At 47.1% G+C, this 12,333-nt stretch overlaps 1 protein-coding gene across 1 annotated transcript in view; it reads left to right on the forward strand.

Moving 5' to 3' along the window:
* Positions 1-12,333, forward strand: part of RSRC1 (arginine and serine rich coiled-coil 1) — a 99,256-nt gene that overhangs the window by 83,731 nt on the left and 3,192 nt on the right. The window contains exons 8-9 of the mRNA XM_039557002.1: positions 726-794; positions 11,985-12,091. Coding sequence (XP_039412936.1) covers positions 726-794; positions 11,985-12,091 — 176 coding nt within the window. The remainder of the gene's footprint in view (positions 1-725; positions 795-11,984; positions 12,092-12,333) is intronic.

Here is a 12,333-nt window from a genome sequence, read left to right on the forward strand (position 1 = left end):
ATTAAGTGCTGCTGCTGTGATTTGGAGTGAAGAGAAAATTGTGTACTACCTAATAAAGTGCTGAGGAAGAGCTGTGTGACTCCCACTCTGAGCAGAGTCTGCAGCCCTGGAAATATTGTTTTGTTTCTGTTTTATCCTCAAAATAGGTCTGATGGATTACTCACTATGGCAGCAAATCTGCCACTTTATGAGTGCACCACGTTTGGGTCGTTGCAGTTCAGTCTGGGGCAACTGGGGTGGGGAGATTGGGGTTTAAAGAAAGAAAACCCCTTAAAAGTCTCTTAAAGGCTTTGCTTAACACAAAATGGATGCAGGGATTTGTATTGCATTAATATTGCCACTAATATTGACCTGATATTACCCTCCATAATCCCATTTATGTCCTTTAACTGTGGGGAATGACTTCAAATAAAATAAGTGAAGAACCAAGTTCTGGTCTTTCATGCACGTGGATTTCATTGTGGGACCTGCAAAAAGGAACAGGAAATTGGGTTTAAAGCTCAGGAAATGTTGTTTGGCAAGAGGTTGTTGACAACCCATCCCTGGCAGTGTCCCAGGCCAGGCTGGATTTTGGGGCTTGGAGCAGCCTGGGACAGTGGGAGGTGTCCCTGCCCATGGCAGGGGTGGCACTGGATGGGCTTTAAGGTCCTTTCCAAGCCAAACCATTCCATGATTTGATAGGATAAATTAACTAATTCTACCTCTTCTTTTCTTCTTCCTTTTAGCTAAAGCAGATGAAGCATTGAAGGCCAAGGAGAGAAGTGAAGAAGAAGCCAAGAGAAGAAAGGAAGAAGGTGAGGCATTTTCTTTTATTTCATGACAAGCTAAGGCTCAGGAAGTCAGAAATGATTGTTTTGAAGGTCCAGTGGGGCAGTGGGATTTTCCTCCCCAAGCTGATGATGGAATTTGGTGCCCTGAATCCTGGTGGGATCAGAGGTGCTGCCTCTGCAGTCCAGCAGCTGGAAAAATTAAAGTGAATGGATTGAAATGTTAGGGAGCGATGGGAAGAGACATTTCCACCCCTCTGAGGGAGCCAATCCAGACAATCCCAGGAGCCTCAAATCCTCCCTGGAGCTGTGTGGAACTGGATGGCCTTTAAGGTCCCTTCCAACCCAAACCATTCTGGGATTCCATGATTTACTTACAAGAGGTGGCTCAGGAAAATTCCCCAGTTTTGAAACCACGGTTGCTGTGAATTTCATTCAAAATCAGAATGTTCTGATCTTTAGTTTGTTTTACTTGGGGACTGTGGGATGCTGAGAGGAATTAGTTGGTGCTCCCAGTTAACCCTGCTTGGAGAAGGTTCTTGTGATACCAAAGAAGGAAATTCAAGTGGAAAAGTGGGATAGCACAGACATGGAAGGAGGTGGAAGGGGCGCTTGGAATTCTGGCCGGAAAAGGCACCAAACCAGCCAGCTGTGCCCCCTCCCCGCTGTGATTCCTGGATTTTGGAGCCACTGGGCCCAGGGGGAACCTTTCCACCTGGAGGAATCACCCAGGCAGGCTCCCACGGGGCCCAGGGATATTGGGATGAGGTGGTTGGGTCCCACCAGCACCAGTTTGCAGGGAATGTTTGGAAAAAAACGTGGGTTTTTGTGCTCACAGCCCATTGTGAGTGGCACATGTGCTTGCAATTGCTGTGCCAGCAGGGACTGGGAGGGCGAGTGTGGAAAGGCAGAGGGAAGAAAAAAGGGGTGGTTCAGGACTTGGGAACAATGGTCATTTGCAGGGAAATGGGGAGGAAAACTTCTTTACAATTTATTAATAAGCCATGAAAACTGTCCTGGGGTGGCTTTGAAGAGTTGTGAGGATGTTCAAAAATGAAGAGAAGATTTTTCCTGAATAACTCAAATTCATCCATTTGCTGAGGAGTTGGCTCCCAGTTAGGAGTAAAAGAGTCCATTCTCACTGGAAAATACCAAGTCTTATTAAATTGTGCACGAAGCATTTAAACATTCCAAGACATCCAGGGGAGTTGCACACTGGGAAACTCCAGTTTTTATGTCCCACATGGATTTAAAATTCCAGGTTTAGGTAGGGTTATGTCCCATGTGGATTTGCAAACAGGATATTTACCAGTGCTCAGTGTGTTCCCTTCCCTGTCCCAGCCATGCTGGGCTCCAGTGGCATCCTTTGCTTGGAAAAAGAGCTTTTTTGCATTTTTTCTTAGTACTTCTTTCCTCACACATCATCTCTGGGATCTCTGGGTGGTTTTTAACCCTCTTTGAATCATGGGATCACTGAAGTTGGAAAAAACCTCCCAGACCATCGATTCCAACCTGGGACTGATCCCCACCAGAGCACTGAGTGCTACGTCCAGTCACTGAAATAAAATGAAATTAAATTAAATCTTTAAAAATAATTTCTAAATTATGAGTTTTAAAAACATTTGATTTCTCTAATCTTCCTCATTTTATTTCCTTAACTAGAACTCTCCAAAAGGAAGTTCCAGCCTGTGTGGGCATCCTGTGACTCCTTTACCCAGGAGCTGCAATAAAAATAATTCTACAAATAAAACAATCCTTCCCCAGCCCACAAAAACTGGTTATTGCCCACCCCATGGTGAGGGTGTCTTAACATTCCTTTTATTGTCATTTTATTGCCAAATCAGGTGTGAGATTAGACGTTGGATGTTCCATGTAATCTGCTCGGAAATCAAATTATTTGACCTCCAAGCCCAGCGCTGCCCCTTCCCGCTGGTTTCCTGTTAAATATGCAGCATTTCCCCAGCATGAATAAAAAATTGAGGACAAATTAGAATCTACAGACAGCTGACCCCAGCTCCAGATTAGAGACTGGGAGACTGGGGGCTTGTGCTGGTTTAAATGTTTTAATTACCACAGTCCCTCCAGCCCCATGAAGGACACACAGCAAAATGCTGATTTTTTTTTTTTTTTAAGTGACTAAAAAGCAAAGAAAGAAAGAAAAAGGCTCTCCCCGCCTCATTTGAATTTTTCAGTTTGATTACATTTGCACTTCCATTGGAGCTATGCTAATTTGCTGCATGAAATTAGGTCTATTAGCAAAAAATGCTACTTTTCCAGGAGTATTTTCCGTGGTTGGATTTCCATACTTTGGTGTTTGTTTACTTGCTTTGGCACTGCCTGAAAAGTGATAAAATCTAAAGGGCGTTTGGCCACCAAACTTGGGTTTCACTCCAGACAAATCCCAAGTAGGTGGAGTGGGAAAGAGAAAAACTGAAAAAAACCCATGGAGGGAAAACTGGAACACGCTGGGTGATGTTAGGGAGAGATTTGGGGCTCGTTTCTCTTAGTCTACCATGAATAAGAATATTTTTAAATGTTGAGTTTAAAATACATCATGTCAGGGCCCGTGTGGGGAGGAGGAGCTGGGGGTGCCTCAGAAAACCAGGAAAAGAGGTTGTTCCAGAACACAGCAGAACAGAAAATGGGAATTTTTTGGCCATCAGTCCATAGGTGGGTCGGTGGGAGGATGGTGCTGGATGGGCAGGGCGTTCTCCCGGTGCCTTTATCCCGGAATTTGCATTTCCCGTGCCCGGCGCGTGCTGGCCCGGCGCTGAACTGATTAGTTCTGCCTCCCCAGTAAGCGCTGCACCGTTTTGATAGACTCTGGGGAAATAAATTTGGCAGAAAATCAGCATGAGTAGATTTAATTATCACTGCGAGACCTTTCCCTTTTCTGGCTTAGTGATCCCGAAACTCCGCGCCTTTCCCTGGAATCTGCGCCGACGCCGAGCTCCGCTTCCCAATTTGTTCCTCCACGCCGTGATAAGCCAAGCAATTACTGGTTTATTGATTTTTCATCAGGGCAAATTTAAAGTTGATTTTTTTCCTGCAAAGGCGGGGGTGATTAAGTGTTTCCCGTCGGTTTAGTCCCGGAGAGCTCCGTGGCAGAATCCAATATCCTGAGGTCAACCTCTGCAGGGAGATAATACGGTGTCTTGGCCACGTGTGAGGGAGAGGAATCAGGGCTACAAATGTGAGGGGATATCTGTGGAGACAGTTTAATTTGTTCCATTTATATGAACAAGTCGTGTGGCACATGCTTGGAAAATATCATTTTGAATAGGCCTGGAAATGAGGCCCACGTGGGCAGGGGGAGGGAGGGATGCAAACGAGACTGGGAACGTAGGGCTGGGAGACAGCTGGCCTTAAACAGGGAATCACCCCCATCCCTGAGGGGTCATTCCAGGCTCTTGCTGATCCCTCCGTGCTGCTGGGGTGGCTTTTCCTTAGCAAAGCGAAATTTTTCAAGTCTTCAGGTGCCTCCAACCCAAACCGTTCTGTGGTTCTGTGATTCCGTGATTTCGAGTGCTGGAGGGGTCACGGAAGCAAAGTTAGAATGTACCAAAAAAAACCCTGGAAGACTCAACTTCTAGAAGATCCCTTAATTATAAACTCTATAAACCCAAATTAAAAGTTTTATCTTTTTGCATTCATCTTTAACCTGAGGGCCAGGAGTTCTCACGTGAAGAATCTTGTCCATGGCCACCACAGAACATCCTGAGCAGGACAGGACCCACAGGGTTCACGAGTCCAACCCCTGGCCCTGCCCAGGCCACCCCAACCCACTGATTTCCCTTCCCACTTCCTTTAGAGAGAGTTAAAAGACTTTCCCTGGGTGTAATGGATATTAAACCACAGGTTGGATGTGCCAGGAGAAGATTTGCTGGGGTGAGGTCAGGCTGGGAGCTGTAATAAGTTAAAGTGCTTTACTCAGCCCTATATTGGGATGCCCTTAAGTTCAGCAGTTACTGCCTGAGGTCATCATTTATCTTCAGTAAATTTTCCTGAAGTTCATTGTGGTGGCAAAGACCAAACTCAATTTGTTTAACCCCCAAATTATTTAATACAGACAATACATTTATAGAAACACATGGATTGCTTTTTCCTGCCTTCTCAAAGCTGGAATTTCCAATATTCCCTGGTTTTGCCTGGATAATGGCAGGTTTGGAGCCCCGCCCTGGGTGTCCCTGGTGTGCCAGTGTCACTTCATTAGGCTGACACCAACACCTGGTGTTGTGCTGCTGGTCCCAGGAGGCTGTTCCAGCATCTGGCACACACTGTGATCTTCTTTTATCTCTGTTTAATCTTTATATTGCTGGTTTGGAATTAAAAGGGGGCAGGAGCAAATCAAGGAGAAAATAAAAAATGCCGAGTTTTGGTGCAGTGGCAGAGTGTGGCTTGTTAGGAAGAGCAGCCACACGGTGATAATGAGAGCTGGGAAGAGGGACGGGCATTTGGGGTTTGGCCACTCTCTGTGTTCCCCCTCGGCAGAGCTGAGGGAAAGGGAATTGGAGAGGGGATCGATGGCCCCTCATGGATGATGGCTGCTGGAGGAATCAATTCCGGGCTTTTTATTAAAGCTGCTGTAATTAATAATCACTTTGAAATGTGTTCCTTAAATTGTACCCTGCTTTGTGCCTGCCCATCCTCTCCTGTCCTTCATATTCCAGACTTCCCTCTTCTGCTTCCCTGCTCTCCCTGAAGAGCCCCCAGTCCCAGTGTCCTGGAGCTGCTCTGGGGCTGGAGCACCTCTGGAGCCAGGCTGGCAGAGCTGGGGGTGCTCACCTGGAGAGGAGAAGGCTCCAGGGAGAGCTCAGAGCCCCTTGCAGGGCCTAAAGGGGCTCCAGGAGAGCTGCAGAGGGACTGGGGACAAGGCCTGGAGGGCCAGGAGCCAGGGAATGGCTTCCCAGTGCCAGAGGGCAGGGCTGGGTGGGATATTGGGCAGGAATTGTTCCCTGGGAGGGTGGGCAGGCCCTGGCACAGGGTGCCCAGAGCAGCTGGGGCTGCCCCTGGATCCCTGGCAGTGCCCAAGGCCAGGCTGGACACTGGGGCTTGGAGCAGCCTGGGACAGTGGGAGGTGTCCCTGCCCATGGCAGGGGTGGCACTGGGTGGGCTTCAAGGTTCCTTCCAACCCAAACCATTCCATAAATATTTGATAAATATCAAAGAATATTTGCAGCTGATATTTGAGTGATTTTATTTTAGCAATCACAGCTGGTGTCATTAAATTTTTACTGTTCCACAAGTGAAACAGAGAAATTTATGATCTCCCTAACAGGGAAATTTAGGATTTATTTTTACAAATGAAAAGTCTTGAAATCGTCTTCAGATTTCAGGATGAGAAACAAATCTGGTTTCTGTATTTCATTAATGTGGTGTGTTCTCCTGTCATCTCCCTGGCGTTTATTTGTGCTAAAGGAGAAGTCACTTAAGGGAATGGGGTTGTAAAAACCATCATGGAATTGGTTATTGGACTTCAGTCAGTTGAAACACAAATTTATAGCTACGTATTGAAAAGCTGTTTCTAAAGGGAAAATAAACAGGGATGTGTGGGAAATAAACAGGGGTTATGGGGAAAATAAATAGGGATGTATGGGGAAATAAACAGAGGCATATAGGGAAATAAACAGGTGTGTATGGAAAATAAACAGGAGTGTATAGGGAAGATAAACAGGGGCGTATGGGAGACAAACAGGGGCGTATGTAACAAAATTCCAGATCCATTTTCTTAAGTCCCTGGTGTGGGGATTTTATTTTGATAAGAAATGAGGTTTCGTGGATCATCACACAGGTACTTCCAGAGGGGGGGTTTTCTGGGAATCTATGGGATGAGCATGAGACTTCACTGGGAATTGTCTTATTTAGGCTGGCTAAGGCCTAGATAAATTGGCAACTTAGAGGTGGATCATATTTTCTTGGTGCTGGGCAGACCTTTAGCTGCTGTGAGTGACATTATCCCATATCCCAGCTAAAGGCCCGGCCCAGGAAAGAAGCAGAAAAATAATTCAAACAAAGCAACGTTTTCCTGAAGTACATTTCCTTTTCCCTGGAACCACTCCGAGGTGTTTGAGGGCAGCCAGAGGTGGCTGTAGCTGCTGTGCCTTTCCCCTGGTGGGCTTCTGAGGATCGGTGCATGGAGTGGGAATAAAAGGCTGGAAGTTCTTGACTCGGGGCACCGAGTGCCAGCACGGATCCCATGGAACACAGGATCCCCTGGAAGGGCTCTGTGGGGTTTCCACACACTGGAACAGGCACAGGGCAAAGAAAGGAGCACTGGGCACGTGCCAGCAGCACTTTTTGAAGTGACAGCACAAAGTGATCCCTGGAAAAGCTGGAGAGCCTCCAAGCTGCAGCCCTGCTGTCCTGCACGGCTTCCCTGCGCTCATCCACAGCTTATTTCCACTCCAATACACCGATTTTTTCCCTGTATCCAATGCACCATCCCATTTTCCTGTCATTTCTCTGCCGGTGGATCCGGGGATCCGGCAGAAAAAGCAGGAATTCTTGCTCTGCCCGTGTCAGTATGTGGGTTTAATGTGGACAAATTGCTCTGTAGGAAACATCCATGTGGGATCTGCACTGGTGAGTCTGTACCTCCAACACAGAGGTTATTTGGGATAGAGGTATGGAAAAGATAGAAGCAGGCAGTAATTGCCTTTAAGATCAGAGCACAAAGCATTACCTTGGATTTTACAAGGCCAGCGAGCAACAAAAGAGCAGTAATTTATGAGCTCAGCGTAAAAGAAGAGCATAATTGCATTAAAAATTAATGCTAATGAACACTAAAATGGGGAAGGTGGTTATGATGAAAGTTTGGATTCATCTTCCCTGGGTTGAATGATGGCTGGTGCCTTGATTAATGGCTTAATTTCTATCAATTAGCGGGGAGAAATCTCCACTGAGACAAGGGTAAATTGAGCATTGAATTACAGCCCTGGCTTTGTGTGCCCAGGAAGGAGCGCGGCGGCTCCGGTGTCGGCACGGTGACAAACGTGGGGTGGCCACAAATCCAGCAAAATTTACTGTGCCAGAGCTGGCCCCAGCTCTCCACTGGCTGAGTGTGGCTCTTGCCCAGGATGTTTTCAGAAATACCCCAAGAAGCCCCAAAATGGGGGTGCAGGGGTGTGAGGAGGGCAGTGGTGAAGGCGACTTGCACGCAGGACATGCAGAGCTCCAGCAGAAGTTTAACCTTCTTAAATCCAAAGTTCTTGAATTTAAGGTTCTTAAGTTCAAGGTTCTTAAATTCAAAACTCGCTTGCTGAACTTTCCCCTCCTGTTTTCTGCTGCATTTTATTCCTACTGCTCCCAGGTTTTTAAAGGAAAAGCTGTTTGTGTCCAGACTTGTTTAAAATCCTATAAAAACGAGGTTACTATCACTATAACGTATTAAAATAGCAAACCTAGAGTAGTCTGGTACTCTCTGTAGTATTCTCTCTAGTAAGTACCACAGTGCTCACAAAATGCTATTTTTAATATATTTTAATAACCTCACTCTCACAAGATCTTAAAACAAGCCTGGACAAAGTTTTTTCTTGTTAATTCACATTTTTCCAACTTAATTGTAAATCCTGTGTGCTCCCTGTAGTAAATAAATGCTGGATTAGTCACAACTTGCTACTTTAATGCCTTTAATTGTATTTTCCAAGTGCTTGCAATGAAGCTGGGAGCACACAAATGAACGGGCAAAACTTTCTCTGTCCAGTTTCTCTTTTTGGAGCGTGGTTATTGTTCCTGCGCCTCTGCCTGGGAAAAGTTCTCTCCCTGGAAATCCCAACAGCTGGGAAAGAGTGTGGCCAAGTGTCGGAGCGGGAGCTCTGCCGGAGCTCAGGGATCGGCAAGCGGCAGCGGGAATGGGAAGCCTTATCCTGGCTGAGTTGTGAGAAGGATGGGGGGTGGGGGTTGGAAGCTGATCCCGAAATCCGGGATGCCCGGGGTGGGTCCTGCAGGGATGCTCCGCTCGGAGCATCCCGGGCTCGGCACCCGCGGCGCGGAGGCTCCGGCGCTGTTGAGTGAGGCGGTGCCTCCCTCTAACGGCAGCGGAGCCCGGCCGGGAACCGGGATGGCCGCGGGACAGCCCGGGATACATCCCGGGAGATGGCCCGGGATACATCCCAGGAGATGGCCCGGGAAACATCCCAGGAGATGGCCCGGGATACATCCCGGGAGATGGCCCGGGATACATCCCAGGAGATGGCCCGGGAAACATCCCGGGAGATGGCCCGGGATACATCCCGGGAGATGGCCCGGGATACATCCCAGGAGATGGCCCGGGATACATCGCAGGAGATATCCCAGGATACATCCCAGGAGATATCCCGGGATAGTCCCTTCCAGCCTGGGCAGGAGCAGGGGGGACTTGGAGTGCCGGGAATGTTGTGTTCAAAGCTTGTGGGAATGGGACATTTCTGGGCTGATTCCCTCAGGATTTTGCTCCGGCTGTTGGGAGCTCTCACCTCTGGAGTGGGCGCTGAGGCTCCAGGGAGGATCCCCAGGGATGATCCCCAGGGAGGGTCTCCAGGGATGGTCCCCAGGGAGAATTCCCAGGGAGGATCTCCAGGCAGCTCCCGCTGGCTCTGGAATTCCAGCACTCAGGCTGGGAAGGGTATCAGAAGTCTGGGATACCACGGGATCAGGGTTGGAATAACTGATCCTCTCCTGCACACAGAAAGGACTTGAGGCAGGAACATTCCCTAAAAACCAGAGCCCCAGGTTTGGTAAAATCTGGAGCTGGCACAGCTGCAGTGAATCCCACTGTCCTGCTGGATTCTTCCTCCTTTCCCCAGTGCTTCCCTTCTGTTTAGTACAGAATCCAGGATCTCCCACAGCCAGGGAGGTTTTGTCTCTCCCACTGCAAATTGTCCAGGGAAAACTTCATTTTTCTTTAATTTGTCAGTTTGTGCGGCTTAAGTAAAACTGGGATCAGTCAAAAACCGTGGGATGTGTGACAACACGGTTCTGTTGGAAAACACACCGTGCTATAAGGCAGCTGGATAAAACCACCACTTCCAAAAACCCCAAAGAAAACGGGGTCAAAGGGGAAATGTTTTCTGCTGTAGTTGTTTGTTTACTCTGCAGTCTGGGGGTCTTTCCTTCTTTTCACCCTCTACTCAAAAGAGCAAGAAAAAATGACAGCTTTTTTGGGTTTTGAAAGCATTTAACATAAAACATGTTATATTTTTAAATTACATTAACCCCTTAAATCCAGTTAGTAAAATAGGAAGAAACCGATTCTGAGGAATATTGAAGGTTTGTTGTGACATGGCTTTGATTCTGGAGTTAGACTTGCTTGAAAAAATCTCTTTAGGTACATGTTCATGGTCAGGATTATGGATAAGCAACAAATCCATAAAAATTGACACCCAAAGATTATCCAAGAAATGTTTAAAACATATTTTTATTTAATGGATGATTCACAAGATATTATTGGTCATTTAATGCTTCTGTTTCATTGATTTTAAAACTCTTAGTGGAATAAATTTTGTCTTTAAGGAAAAAAAGGGGAATATTTTAGGCAGAGCTTGCAGGGAAGTTACCTTTTCTTTTATCTGATTTGTAGGGTCGTCGAATCCTCTGTTTCTTTTCTTTTATCTGATTCTTTGGTGTTTTTAATTATTGTGTGTGGTATTTTGGGGTGGCATGGAAAGAATTCCTGCAGATTTTAGTTCTGAAGTGACATTCCAGGTTATTGCTGATCCGGCTCAATTCCATATGAATTTACAGCTGTAAAAGCTGCTGTGTGTATTTATATCTGTGGCAGGATAGAAATAGATGTAAATAGAGAAGTGTAAAATAGTGAATTATCCCTGAAGGATGATGCTCCCAGTCAAACTGGGCAAGGTCCCCCCTGCCAAGGTGACAGGGCTGGAAATGGTACCTGCTGCTGGAATCACCTTTTTATTAAAAACCAGCCCTAATCCGAGATTTAGTTCCTTTTATTCCACCCTTAGAGGGTAACAACACTCACCATGCACTGAGTTAGTATTGATTTTTTTTTTGTCTGAAGCCTCTGAGCTTTCTGACTCCATTATTTTTGATTTTCCTATGAAATACATATCCTTCCACTGACAGCTGACAAACAACAGCTGGAAGTCGTTTTATCTCCCAGTAATGTGTTTGTCAAAAGTGCCCTGCACTAATGGGCTCTGCTTCCTCCAGTCCATTTTCCCCTGTTAATGTCACTGATGTCATTGGCAGCATTCAGTGATTTTTGCCCCTTTCCTAATTTGTCATCCCCATCAGTTTGTGCAGGATCCGTGTGGGATCCTGGAGCTGGCTGGGATTTTGTGAAACTGGAGTTGAGCAGTGGATTTGAAATCTCCTTTTCCTGCCTCTTTTTATCCCTGGCTTAATCAGGTTCCATGTTCTGTCCTTTTATTTACCCTCAGGCCTGGTGTATCCAAAACCTCAGTGAATTCTGACTCCCTCTCCCCAGCAGGCATTGGGATATTTGATTTATCCCCAGAAATCCTTAGGAATCTGTTTTAAGGGAGAAGGTTTCAGCACCGAGGCAGCAGGACTTACAAACACAAGTTTAAATGTAGCAAATTATTTTTTTTACTTCCAAATCCCCCCAAAAAATCAGGCTTGAAGTTGTATTTATGGGCTTTGCTGTAGTGCAGCTCTTGCCAGCTTAGAATTATGGGATGGTTTGGGTTGGAAAGGACCTCAAAGCTCATCCAGTGCCACCCCTGCCATGGCAGGGACACCTCCCACTGTCCCAGGCTGCTCCAAGCCCCAATGTCCAGCCTGGCCTTGGGCACTGCCAGGGATCCAGGGGCAGCCACAGCTGCTCTGGGAATTCCATCCCAGCCCCTCCCCACTCTCCCAGGGAACAATTCCTTCCCAATCTCCCATCCAGCCCTGCCCTCTGGCACTGGGAAGCCATTCCCTGTGTCCTGTCCCTCCATCCTTGTCCCCAGTCCCTCTCCAGCTCTCCTGGAGCCCCTTTAGGCCCTGGAGGGGGCTCTGAGCTCTCCCTGGAGCCTTCTCTTCCCCATTTATCCCACAAATCCTTAGGTCAGCATTTGGAATGCTCCCAGCAATGGCCTCACTGTTGTTATCTTTACTTGGAGCTTTCCCTTGTGACAGAGGATTTTGGGCTGCATTGCACGAGCGGTTTCTCCTGGTATGTCCCAAAATCTCCTCCAGGCACGGCTGGGACAGGGCCTGGATCCCAGGATTTCACTGATCCCATGATATCCCACCTTCCCTCTGCAGACCAAGCCACCCTCATCGACCAAGTGAAGCGAGTGAAGGAGATCGAAGCCATCGAAAGCGACGCCTTCATCCCACAGACCTTCAGGTCGAGCAAAGAAGTCAAAAAGGTACATTTCCCACCCAAAAGGGACATTTCCCACCCAAAAGGGACATTTCCCACCCAAAAAGGGACATTTCCCACCCAAAAAGGGACATTTCCTGTCCAAAAGGGACATTTCCCATCCAAAAGGGACGTTTCCCTCCCAAAAGGGACATTTCCCATCCAAAAGGGACATTTCCCTCCCAAAAGGGACATTTCCCATCCAAAAAGGGACATTTCCCTCCCAAAAGGGACATCTCCCATCCAAAA

This window comes from Corvus cornix, chromosome 9 (genome assembly GCF_000738735.6).
Source record: "Corvus cornix cornix isolate S_Up_H32 chromosome 9, ASM73873v5, whole genome shotgun sequence".
In the NCBI taxonomy this organism is placed as follows: domain Eukaryota; kingdom Metazoa; phylum Chordata; class Aves; order Passeriformes; family Corvidae; genus Corvus; species Corvus cornix.